The 12,216-nt window shown below is 42.8% G+C and overlaps 1 protein-coding gene and 1 pseudogene across 4 annotated transcripts in view; one reads left to right on the top strand and one right to left on the bottom strand.

The window, feature by feature from the left end:
* CASP8 (caspase 8) overlaps window positions 1-12,216 on the top strand; it is a 30,472-nt gene that overhangs the window by 14,780 nt on the left and 3,476 nt on the right. For all 4 annotated transcript variants that reach the window (XM_064373187.1, XM_064373188.1, XM_064373190.1 and 1 more), the window contains 4 exons: window positions 959-1,097; window positions 1,219-1,263; window positions 3,469-3,533; window positions 5,452-5,593. In XM_064373187.1, the coding sequence (XP_064229257.1) occupies window positions 959-1,097; window positions 1,219-1,263; window positions 3,469-3,533; window positions 5,452-5,593 (391 nt within the window). The remainder of the gene's footprint in view (window positions 1-958; window positions 1,098-1,218; window positions 1,264-3,468; window positions 3,534-5,451; window positions 5,594-12,216) is intronic.
* On the bottom strand, window positions 7,696-9,643 carry LOC105712771 (elongation factor 1-gamma-like; annotated as a pseudogene).

The raw sequence follows: 12,216 nt of genomic DNA, 5'->3' as shown, positions 1-12,216 counted from the left end.
TTTCTGAGACCAAAGAGAGGGGCTATTTTGGTAAAAGCAACCTGGATTCTCACTTTTTAACTAGAAGAAGAAAGCTGTCAGCACGAGTGTTACAAAGATGCTTCCTTTATCCTCAAGTACTGCTCATGTTAATTACTGGTAGCAAGGCAGAGTCAGGGGCCAGGAGAGGAGGCTGGTTGTGCAGGGGCAGCCCAGAGTGAGACTTGGCAGAGGCGGGAGAGACAGTGGTGATCTGAGACATTTCCCCACTTCTGCACTCTGCAAAATAATCTGGGACCTGGAGCTCTGTGTGTATATTGTGTCTGTGTTTTGTGTCTCTGTGTGTGTTGTGTATGTTTGTGTGCGTGTGTGTATCTCTGTGTCTGTGTGTGCCTTTTTCTGTGTATAGTGTGTGTCTGTATTTGTGCGTGGTGTATCTTTGTGTGTTCTCTGTGTGGTATATGTGTCTGTGTGCATGTTGCATAGTGTGTATTTGCATTTATGCCTCTGTGTGTGTATCACTGAATATTGTCTGTGTGTGTTGTGTGCATCTGTGTGTGTATGTGTATGTTCATGTGATATCTGTATCTATGTGTCTGTGTGTACTCAGGTCTGGAGAGGCAATGTTGGGGGTGAGGCCATCCCAAGGCTGTCACCATGGTGACTGGATTGCTGTCTAGGGCTGTTTCAGTCCTCAGGTAATGCATTCATAGGAGATTTGAGCTCAGGGCCTGGGGACTGGGTGACATCTGACATGGCTTCTCCTTTATCCTCTTACTTCTGTCTTTCTGGGCCAGAAAACATGGGATTGCTTACCTAGTAGCCTGCTGGCTATGAGAGGCCAGCAGAAACTGTCAGGATGTCTGCTTGGGAAGAAAGGGCGGGTCCTTGGTTGGGGAAAGTGGAAGTTAAAAAAGAATCTAACCTAAAAACCAGTAGGGCTCAATCCAGACTCCAACTTTATTTCTTCTCCTCCTAGAACCTGCTGGATATTTTCATAGAGATGGAGAAGAGGGTCATCCTGGGAGAAGAAAAGTTGGATGTCCTGAAAAGAGTCTGTGACCAAATCAACAAGAGCCTGCTGAAGATAATCAATGACTATGAAGAATTCAGCAGAGGTAGAAACAACCTGACGGCCGGGAATCGGCAAAACCTACTGTAAAATTGAAACTCACAAATCCCTCCATGTCACAGTTGTTTCTAATCAAGTACTGTTGGTGGTTTCCTCTTTTAATTCAGAGAGAAGAATGAGCCTTGAAAGAAGTTCAGATGAATCTTCAAATGGTAATACTTGGAGATACATTTTCAAGATTTATTTAGTTAATTTACTCTCTGGTACCTGTGTGTGTCCTCCCCACAACCTTCTACCACATCTACCACATGCAGTGTTCTCTTTTTTTTTTTTTTTGAGATGGAGTCTTGCTCTGTCACCCTGGCTGGAGTGTAGTGGCGCGGTCTTGGCTCACTGCAACCTCCACCTCCCAGGTTCACGTGATTCTCCTGCCTCAGCCTCCTGAGTAGCTGGGATTACAGGCATGTACCACCACATCCAGCTAATTTTGTATTTTTAGTAGAGATGGGGTTTCATCATGTTGGCCAGGCTGGTCTTGAACTCCTGACCTCAGGTGATCTGCCTGCCTCGGCCTCCCAAAGTGCTGGGATTATAGGCATGAGCCACCACGCCTAGCCATGCCTACTCTCCTAATACCAGGATAACAGTTCAGTGGTGACTTGTAGTCCTTCTCTATACATTGAATAATGTGAAAAGTTGTCACAAGGCACAGACTCTGCAGCCCAGGCTGACAAGTTTGAAATAGGTGCAGAGTTAGTCAATAATAAGTAATTTAACATCATTTTTTCTGTGTGTGTGTGTTTTTTTTGTCCCTGACATGTGTTGCTTGTATAATGCACTGAGTAGCTGGATTTAAATTATTTTTCATTAAGTTCCTTGGTTAAATGATCTTCTTCAAAATTTTGATTAATCAAAAATTTTTTTTTTGAGTCAGTGTCTCATTCTGTCCCCCAGGCTGGAGTGCAGTGGTGTAATCTTGGCTCACCATAGCCTCGACCTCCCTGACTCAAATGATCCTCTGGCCTCAACCCCCTGAGTAGCTGGGACCACAGGCACACGCCACCATGCCCGGCTAATTTTTGTATTTCTTGTAGAGATGGGGTTTCGCTATGTTGCCCAGGCTGGTCTTGAACTCCTGAGCTCAAGTCACCCACCTACCTGGGCCTCCGAAAGTGCTGGGACTATAGGTGATTAATCAAGTATTCTTTCTGATTAGAAAAATCATATATACTCATTGAAGATGATTTTAAATTCAGAGAAATGTTTACAAGTCCAAGAACGCCATCACTCCATTAATATTGATATGAATGTTTTTATTGTATTTTTACCTTGGCTGTTTGTGGTGTGTGTGTGTGTGTGTGTGTCTAAAATACATTTTCAATCACCCAAATGTATTTTAAAGATTAATGTCCACGCAGGCTGTCCTTTGCTTTCCCCCTTGCCTGCTGAGCCCAAGGCCTTAAGAATAGTTTAAGGAGTAAAGTACTAATCATTAATTCATCCTGAGCTAGTGGCTTTAGAGATATTAATGAATATCTCACAAATACCACAAAAATTCAACCTGGCCATGCGGAGCAATATAAAATTACGGCATTTCTTGGTATGCTTTTCTCTTTGGCGATGGCACAACTTGATCTTGTGTTTCCGGAAGCATGCTAATTGCCCTACTTGCAGAATCTCTCTGGGTTGAAAGATTATATTCAAGACAGTCTGTGAATTTTCATTTCATTTCATTTCATTTCATTTATTTGAGACAGAGTCTCACTCTGTTGCCCAGGCTGGAGTGCAGTGGTGTGATCTCAGCTCACTGCAACCTCTGCCTCTCGAGTTCAAGTCATTCTCCTGCCTCAACCTCCTGAGTAGCTGGGACTACAGGTGCCTGCCACCATGCCCAGCTAATTTTCTTTTGTATTTTTAGTAGAGACAAGTTTTCACCATTTTGGCCAGGCTGGTCTCGAACTCCTGACCTCAAGTGACCTCAAGTGTAAGCCACTGCGCCTGGTTTGATTTTTCATCTTAAAAAAGACCTTATGTTGGCCAGACACGGTGGCTCACACCTGTAATCCTAGCTCTTTGGGAGGCTGAGGTGGGTGGATCACGAGGTCAAGAGATGGAGACCATCCTGGCCAACATGGTGAAACCCCATCTCTACTGAAAATACAAAAAATTAGCCGGGTATGGTGGTGTGCACCTGTAGTCCCAGCTACTTGGGAAGCTGAGGCAGGAGAACTGCTTGAACTCGGGAGGCAGAGGTTGCAGTGAGCCGAGATTTTGCCACTGCACTCCAGCCTGGCGACAGAGCAAGATTCTGTATCAAAAAAAAAAAAAGAAAAAAAAAAAAGACCTTATTTTGTCCTGCGTGCTACATGTTTCATTCTCAATGTCTCATTCTAGATGTGTCTCTTTGTTGTTTGCAGGGGAAGAGTTGTTTGGGGTAATGGCAATCTCGGACTCTCCAAGAGAACAGGACAGTGAATCACAGGTAGATGGAAACCTCCAAATCCTTTTTCTTTTTATATTACAGATTCTAGTTATCGAATTTGTTAGCTTTTTTTTTTTTAAGCTGCCAGATAAACCAATAAGGGGCAGAAGCTTATTGAAAATTTTGAGAACTGTAGAAAAAATTCACACAAAAATAAGTTAAAAATATGGCATAATTTTTATAATGTGACCCCTTCAGTTTTCTATGCATTTGAATTTAATTTTAAGACCCAAGATGAAGATACTGGCATAGTTGGAGGTTTGAGGGGGTGGGAAGGCTCCTTCCTACCAAATCTTCTAGCAGCCATGCCAGCCTGGATGAGGGAGGGGTTTGTAGAAATTGTCTAGCAGGACTGGAAAAAGCAAAGCCTTTTCCTTTAGTTAACATTTCAAAAATGCTTCTCCTTTGTGATTAGGTGTAAGCAGCAAACTCTTATAATCTAGCCATCTCTATGTTTTCTTCTCAGTGAACCAGCAGAAACAGTCCTTTTCAGGCATAATAACTTCTCTTTATGTAACCAACAATCTACCAAACACACCCGACTTATTAGCCCATTTACTCCTCCTCATGGCAGAAACAAGAGGAAATCCTGAATATCTGAATTAGGCTTGAGAGAGATTATTCACTAGTGTGGGCTCCTGAGAAATTTACCAGACCTCTTTCATTTGAAAGTCAATGATTAATCCAAGTAATGTGGTACTTTCTAAGCAGTATCGCACACTACAAGCATTGTCCCCACTGAACAGCTAAAAACACTGCCTTAATATCTTAGTATCTTTTTTCTTTTTTAATGTTTTATTGAGACAGGGGTCTTGCTACGTTGCCAAGACAGGTCTTGAACTCAAGCAATCCTGCCTTGGCCTCCCAAAGTCTGGGATTATAGGTGCTAGCCACCATGCCTGGCCAAATCTTAGTGTCTTAATATCTCAGTAAATACACTTAATATGCTTAATAAATACTTAGCACACTTAATAGCAAATAATAAATACTTAACATACTTGGTGCAAACTTAATCAAATATTTAATATTTTAGAGTTAACATACTAAGATATCAGGTTACTTGCCCAAAGTCATAAAGTGAAGTAGAACCAGGAATTGGGCTTCCTAGCCTGGAGCCCTTTTCTCTACCTCAGAGGGCTATGCAGACCTCCAACTAAATGCTGAGTATCTCAGCACTGAAACAGCCCTAGGAGAATGAGTAGGACACAGGGCCATCCCTGGCAGGTACTGTCAGGTACTACAGTTTGGATATTATAACCTACAGTGTAGCCAGGACCTGCCTGAGCAGCCCATCTTTCCCCAGCAGCCACCATGGTCCTGAGAGCTTGGTTAAGCCATCAGCTTTAAAATCCTGGGACCACACTGTGCAATGCATGAATGGGAGACCCTCAGCTGTTAGCCAGGAAGCACAGATGAGTTCAGTAGACAGGCAAGAGAATCACAAGGTCATGGCGTGGGGGCAGCCCAAAGACACCTTCCTTCAGTAACTCCTGATTGAGCTCTCACAAGTTAATACTCCGTGGTGCCTGGCACAGAAGTTATTGACTTCAAGGAGTCTTCTGTATAGTATGGGAAGCAGAAATGAGAACACACAATAATACAATATGATGACAACAATATTAATATATGTGCAAAGTGCTCAGGAGGCTTAGGTATTGGGACACTGACTTTACAACTATGGGGCGGAAGTCTGAGGGGTCCTGTGTGAAGGAAATAGGTAGAAACATAGTTCTTCAAGGAAACGACCCCAAGTTGGGGTGGAGCAATGGAAAGCAAACTTGCTTCTTCATCTGCTTACTAGTAAGCTAGTAAGTAAGCTGGCTTATTAGAAAGCTAACCTCTTATTAGGGAGTTGTTTGTTTTCATCTGTAGTGTTTGACCCACAGAGTCAGCTCTTGAATGGGTTTTTGTTTTCCAGGCTTCGGACAAAGTTTACCAAATGAAAAATAAACCTCGGGGATATTGTCTGATCATCAACAATCATGATTTTCGCAAAGCACGGGAGGAAGTGCCCAAACTCCACAGCATTAAGGATAGGAATGGAACACACCTGGATGCAGGTATGGTAGAACCCAGAGAGAAAAGTAAACATTTTCTTATGCCTACTTTTTTTTTAAATCAAAAGGGAGAGGAAAATAGCTATACCAAAAGGGCATGTTTCAAGAAAATGGATTTAAACATATTTCCCTGCGGAGGTGAAGAACATTTTTATGTATTTGTTAGTTTCCTGCTTTTTAAAAAAACTTAATTTTTTAAGTAAAAGCAATGTATGTATAAATATAAAATATCAAATCTTACTAAAAGACATAATGAAAAGCAACATTAAGCTTTGTTTTTAATTCAGCTAAATGAATAGTGCTTCTGTGGAATGCATTAGGTGACAACATTGCCCGGGTTTCAAGGCTCTTATAGAGGCTGCATTTTTACAGGTTGGGCTGTTAAGTGCAGCAGAAATTGTGGGTTCTTAACAGAAGTAGCATTTTCAAGTATTAAATATTAAACTGGCTAGCAAATCTTTTGCTCAGCCTATTTAAGCTAAGATCAAGAACTTACAAGTTAAATGAAAAAACAATTTGTTGTATGTGAATATAACAAGTGACTAAAACACAAAAAATAAAAATCATCCAGCACAACCATTGAGATATTAATAATTTTGATTTTACCAAAGAACTCTTTTTTTTTTTTGAGATGGAGTTCACTCTTGTTGCCCAGGCTGGAGTGCAGTGGCACGATCTCGGCTCACTGCAACCTATGCCTCCCGGGTTCAAGCCATTCTACTGCCTCAGCCTCCTGAGTAGCTAGGACTACAGGCATGTGCCACCATGCCCAGTTAATTTTGTATTTTTAGTAGAGACAGGGTTTCTCCATGTAACTCCCAATCTCAGGTGATCCACCTGCCTCGGCCTTCCAAAGTGCCGGGATTACAGGCATAAGCCACCATGCCTGGCCTGATCAAAGAACTTTTGAAAATAGTGTTCATGAGGCATAACATCAATTACTGATTTGTTTTGCAAATGGAGGTAAGTTTAGAAAATTAATGTAGACTGATTATACTCATCAGGGTTCTGTAATGGTCCATATTAACTTTTTTTTTTTTTTTTTTGAGACAAAGTCTCACTCTCTTGCCCAGGCTGGAGTGCAATGGTGCCATCTCAGCTCACTGCAGCCTCTACCTCCCCAGTTCAAGTGATTCTCCTGTCTTAGCCTCCCAAGTAGCTGGGACTACAGGCACGTAGTCCCACACCTGGCTAATTTTTGTATTTTTAGTAGAGATGGGGTTTTGCCTTATTGTCCAGGCTGGTCTTGAACTCCATACCTCAAGTGATCCGCCTGCCTCGGCTTCCCAAAGTGCTGGGATTACAGGTGTGAGCCACTGCACCTGGCCCCTGTTAACATTTGATTTGTTTATTTAAGCAAATCTAAGGCTTTAAAAAGCCACAGAGATTAAGTCCATTGATTACATCATTTGTCATTTTGTGCTTGATACTGAAGAAAACATTTCGGGCCCTTGATTTGTATTCTTTTAATATTAAAACATTTCTATTAAAATAACATTTGATCCTATTTCTGGCAGTTTATAACTGGCTTATGATTGACTAGTCTCTGGTAGGCATTCGAGTCTGTGTGTCCTGCTTTTTCTCTTCCTGCTCTTGTATTTTATGCTGGATAAGTAAAAGTAGGAGACCCAGCTGCAGAAGTCGTTTCTCCTGAGATACTCCCTTCTGTCCTGCTGCAGTGCCTTGAGACTTGCTTTAGAGTCATTTTTTTCAACATCCCACATTTCCAAAAGATCAGAATTTTTCCACAGAACCAACATACTGTATTCGTCTTACCAAAGTGCTTCCAAATCAACAAGGACCTACTGCATTTCAGTTATCTTTTTCTATTCCTAATGTTAGAGTGTTTGTTTGTTGTTTGTTTTTTTGAGACAGTCTCTATTGCCCAGGCTGGAGTGCAATGGCGCGATCTCTGCTCACTGAAACCTCCAGCTCCCAGGTTCAAGTGATTCTCCTGCCTCAGCCTCCCAAGTAGCTGGGATTACAAGCATCTGCCACCACACCTGGTTAATTGTATTTTTAGTAGAGATGAGGTTTTACTATGTTGGTCAGGCTGGTGTTGAACTCATGACCTCAGGTGATCCACCTGCCTCGGCCTTCCAAAGTGCTGGCATTACAGGTATGAGTCACTGCACTCGGCTGAGACCATCTTTTTTTTTTTCCAATGTTCAGTTTTCTTTAATGACCTCCATCTCCCTGAAGGGCAGGTGCAGGCAGCTAGATGATGGCAACAGACATTCACTTGAAGATCTTGCCCTGATTGAAGGCTTTGCCCACATGCTGAAAGGCCCCCTCCCAGGAAAAGTACTCTCGAACCAGCGTCTGGGTCTCCTCGCTGCCAGGATCCAGTTTCTGCCATGTGTATGACTTGTAGTGCACCTGCCAACCTGGACTCAGCGGAAAGGCAAGCTCCTGGCCTCGGAAGACCCAGAATCCAGAAATGGAGCTGCCGTTGTTGGTTCCAAAGAGGATGACACTGGCGAAGGCATTCTTCTTGTTTGTCTAGTCGCTGGAACATTCCAATGATGAGACTGCAGCTCATGAAGGCCTGAGTGAGTTCTTCAGGGAAGCAATACTCTGAGTACCACAGGGACCAGCCGTCCTTATCAAAGTGCTCCCAAAGGCCGGGCACGGTGGCTCACGCCTGTAATCCCAGCACTTTGGGAGGCCGAGGCGGGTGGATCACAAGGTCAGGAGATCAAGACCATCCTGGCTAACATGGTGAAACCCTGTCTCTACTAAAAAAAAATACAAAAAGTTAGCTGGGTGTGGTGGTTGGTGCCTGTAATCCCAGCTACTCGGGAGGCTGAGGCAGGAGAATCGCTTGAAACTGGGAGGCAGAGGTTGCAGTGAGCTGAGATTGTGCTACTGCACTCCAGCCTGGGCAACAGAGCAACACTATCTCAAAAAAATCAAACAAACAAACAAAAAACAAAACCACAAAGTACTCCCAGAAATATGGCAGTACCACAGAGTGTGTCCTCACTGGAGTACTTGCACTTAAATTTACCCAACACTAAAGTACTCTTGGGCAGGTGAGTGAAGGGTTCCTTGGCCTTAGGCTCAGCAGCCAGCACCTGCTCACATTTGTTCATCTCCTCCTCAGGAGCTGGGGCAGCCACCTTTTTCTCCTCCTTCTGCTCAGCCTGGTGCTTCTGCTTCTCTTCCTGTGAGCCCTTCTCTTTCCTTTTTAGGTTGGCTCTCTGCAAACTTTTTAGCATCAAACTGGGACATCTTCTCACAGTTTCACTTCCCCCAAGACAGCCTGAAGTGGGGTTAGTTAATGCAGGTGAGGAACCAGCAGTTGGTACTGGGAAAGGCCTGGCAGAAAGAAGGCTCTAGGACCTGCTTATAGAGCTACAACAGGGTGCAGACAACTGTGATGTCAGCCAGTGTCGCTTGTTAACCTACCAGAAAAGTGCTCATCTTCAAGTGAGCATCCAGCAGCCCCAGAATGCATCTCACTTCTTCCTTTGCATTCTTAGTGGCCTGTTATGGTGCATGGTGGCCAAGGTGGCGAACACCCAGGTGCCGGCTGGGGGCATTATATCGCTGTCAGCAAAGCTCACCCACTGCGCCACCTGGGCTGCTGCCTCTGGAGTACCTCCCCGAAGCTCCCCGTTGCTCACATAGTATGCAATGGCATTGCTGTCAAACACACAGAATCCATTATCACCCTCAAATGCTGGAACCTTGCTGGCAGGAAATTTGCGGAGAAATTCAGGGGTGTAGTTGGTTTGGCCAAAGGGGAAGTGGTGTGGTGTGGAGAGCACGCAGACCTGAGCCCTGCTGTACTGAGCAGTGATGAGGGCCTTGAAGGCCCTCCAGTCTTCAGGATACGTGTTCAGGGTCTCAGCTGCCATGGTGGTTCCACAAAGAAAGGGGGTGGGGTTCTCTGTGCTGTCACAAAGTAAGCCGCTGGGCAGAGAAGAGAGGTGAGACTGTATTTTAACTGATGGCTTATGTTCAGCTCTGATGTGCTGACAGGGACAAAATGCTGGAGAAGGAATAAAAAAGGAATAATCCAACAAGGATCAAGGGAACAGGAATGGAGACAATAGCTAATTAAAGGTTTACAACAATTTGGGGGAGTTGAAAAAAGTCAACTACCTCTACTAAGAGGTAGTTGACTTAACAGAGAAAGCTACAACCTAACTGATTACAGAGGGGAACACAGAAAAGAGGCAAGCCTATTTACCCCACAGAATCCTGGAAAAATTCAGCAATTGGAGGAACTAAGTGTAGGTGAGGCAATGAACAGAAAACAGGACGATTCTTTGAAAGCCTATATAATCCTCAGATTCAAACCCCTAATCATAGAGCCGGCATGTATTCTTATTCTGCCATGATAAGGAATAGGAAGTTTTTCTCATAGCATTGAATCAGAGAGGCTCTACACTTGGGTGTACCAGGCCCAGCAAAGGAAGCCATGAAACATTTTACTGAACACAGAGAGATTGAAGAAAACCTACTGGTGGCATGGAGTCAGATCTCTAAACCAACTTGGTGTCAAGAACACTGGTAGCATATACAGATTTACCTCTGGAGAAGCTGAAAGCTCTAGATAAATGACCCCCATCTCCCTGAAGGGCAGGTGCAGGCAGTTAGGTGATGGCAAGAGACATTCACTTGAAGATCTTGTCCTGATTGAAGGCTTTGCCCACATGCTGAAAGGCCCCCTCCCAGGTAAAGTACTCTCCAACCAGCGTCTGGGTCTCCTTGCTGCCAGGATCCAGCTTCCGCCATGTGTATCACTTGTAGTGCACCTGCCAATCTGGACTCAGTGGAAAGGCAAGATAATCACATCTGGGGGTTTCCTAACAAAGTGATCAGGTCCCCAACCAATCATCCTGCTATGAAGTCCATCAGCGAACAAACCACATCCACAAACACAGAGCTTTCAGCCAACTTTTTAATGGACTAGTCAATTTATGAATGGACAACCAAAGGTCAGCAGGCATTTGAAGAAAGCCTCTAGTACAAAAGAGAGGCAGCTGGGTGTGGTGGCTCACGCCTGTAAATCCCAGCACTTTGGGAGGCTGAGGCAGATGAATCACCTGAGGTCAGGAGTTCAAGACCAGCCTGGCTAACATGGTGAAACCCTGTCTCTACTAAAAATATAAAAATTAGCTGAGCATGGTGGCAGGCGCTTGTAATCCCAGCTACTATGGAGGATGAGGAAGGAGAATCACTTGAACTGGGGAGGTGGAGGTTGCAGTGAGCTGAGATCATGCCACTGCACTCTAGCCTGGGCGACAGTGGACTCTGTCTCAAAATAAATAAATAAATAAAAAGAGAGGCAATTTAAACAAGAAAAAAATGAAATAATATGAATAAAACAAAGATAATGTTGAGAAAAAAGTGACCTTTTTTAGTGTTTAATATTGGTATTTAGTATTCTTAGAGAGTAAAAGTCCATAAGAGAATAAGATGTTATGAAAAAGGGACAGAACAAGAAAGATTCCTTGAAAATTAAAGATAAAGTCTCAGAAAGTAGGATAAAAAGACAAAAATAGAAAATAGGAGCAAAAGAGAAGAAAATCTGAAGCTAAATCAAGGATGTCCAATTTTTGACAATAAGAGTTCCAAAAAGAAAGGACAGAGAAAATGGGGGAAATGGAACTTTCCAAGAACTAAATGATGCAATCTCCAGATTGAAAGGGTATAATGGATTAAGAATCACTTCCAAACATATCATACCCTAGGAGCTTCTGGAAAGAAAAAAAAAGTATATATACTTCCAAATATATAAAGTATCAGGAATGAAAAGGTCTTCTCTCTAGCAACACTGAAAACTAAAAGACTGAAGAAAGGCCTTTGGCCTTTGGAATTCTAAGGAAAAATGCTTTTGGAAATAGAACTCTATGTCTAGGTAAACTGTTTAAAGTATGAAAGTAGAAGTAAAGACTCATACAAAGGGTGAAAAATGTACTCTTCATGCCCTAGTGGTTATGTTCCAGCAAAGGAAATTAATAAGAAAGAGGAAGTCATAAATGCAAATAGAACATAGAGTTGTATTTCCAAATAGAAGAGTGGTGGTGTGTGCCTATTTCCAAAATACTTTTGGAAATTGAGCTCTTATGTCTAGGTAAACTGTTTAGAAGTATGAATGTAGAATTAAAGACTCATACAAGTGCTCAAAAAATTTACTCTGCATGCACTAGTGGTTATGCTCCAGTAAAGGAAACTAATAAGAAAGAGGCAGTCATAGATGGAGGAAACAGGGAATCTACTATGGAAGCGACAGAGAGATGTCCCAGGACAAGAGACATTCATCTGGCCTATGGAGCAGCCAGTTGGTATTACAGCAGAATGATGCAGTGCTCTGGATGGGAAGCTTTCCAGGAAGAAATAAAAATGAGTCAGACAAGTAGCCTGAAAATGTTGAAAGATTTTGACCAGATCCATTAGAGCATTTGGAGAAAAAATAATGTTAAGCATATAGGAAACAAAGCAGATGAAAAAATAAGACAATTACTAATTCCAGGAAAGGCAAAAAGGTTAATAAGAAAGGAAACATGATGAATGAAAATTGTGTTTACATAGTCTTAATAATAGAAATATTACTTAAAAATAGAAATATTACTATGGGCTGGAGGTCATGGCTCATGCCTACAGTCCTAGCA

Source organism: Aotus nancymaae, unplaced genomic scaffold (genome assembly GCF_030222135.1).
Source record: "Aotus nancymaae isolate 86718 unplaced genomic scaffold, 86718_ANA_hifiasm-v0.15.2.pri h1tg000008l, whole genome shotgun sequence".
Classification (NCBI taxonomy): Eukaryota; Metazoa; Chordata; class Mammalia; order Primates; family Aotidae; genus Aotus; species Aotus nancymaae.
The sequence above is the reverse complement of the archived record's forward strand: the minus strand, read 5'-3'. Positions and strand labels throughout refer to the sequence as shown.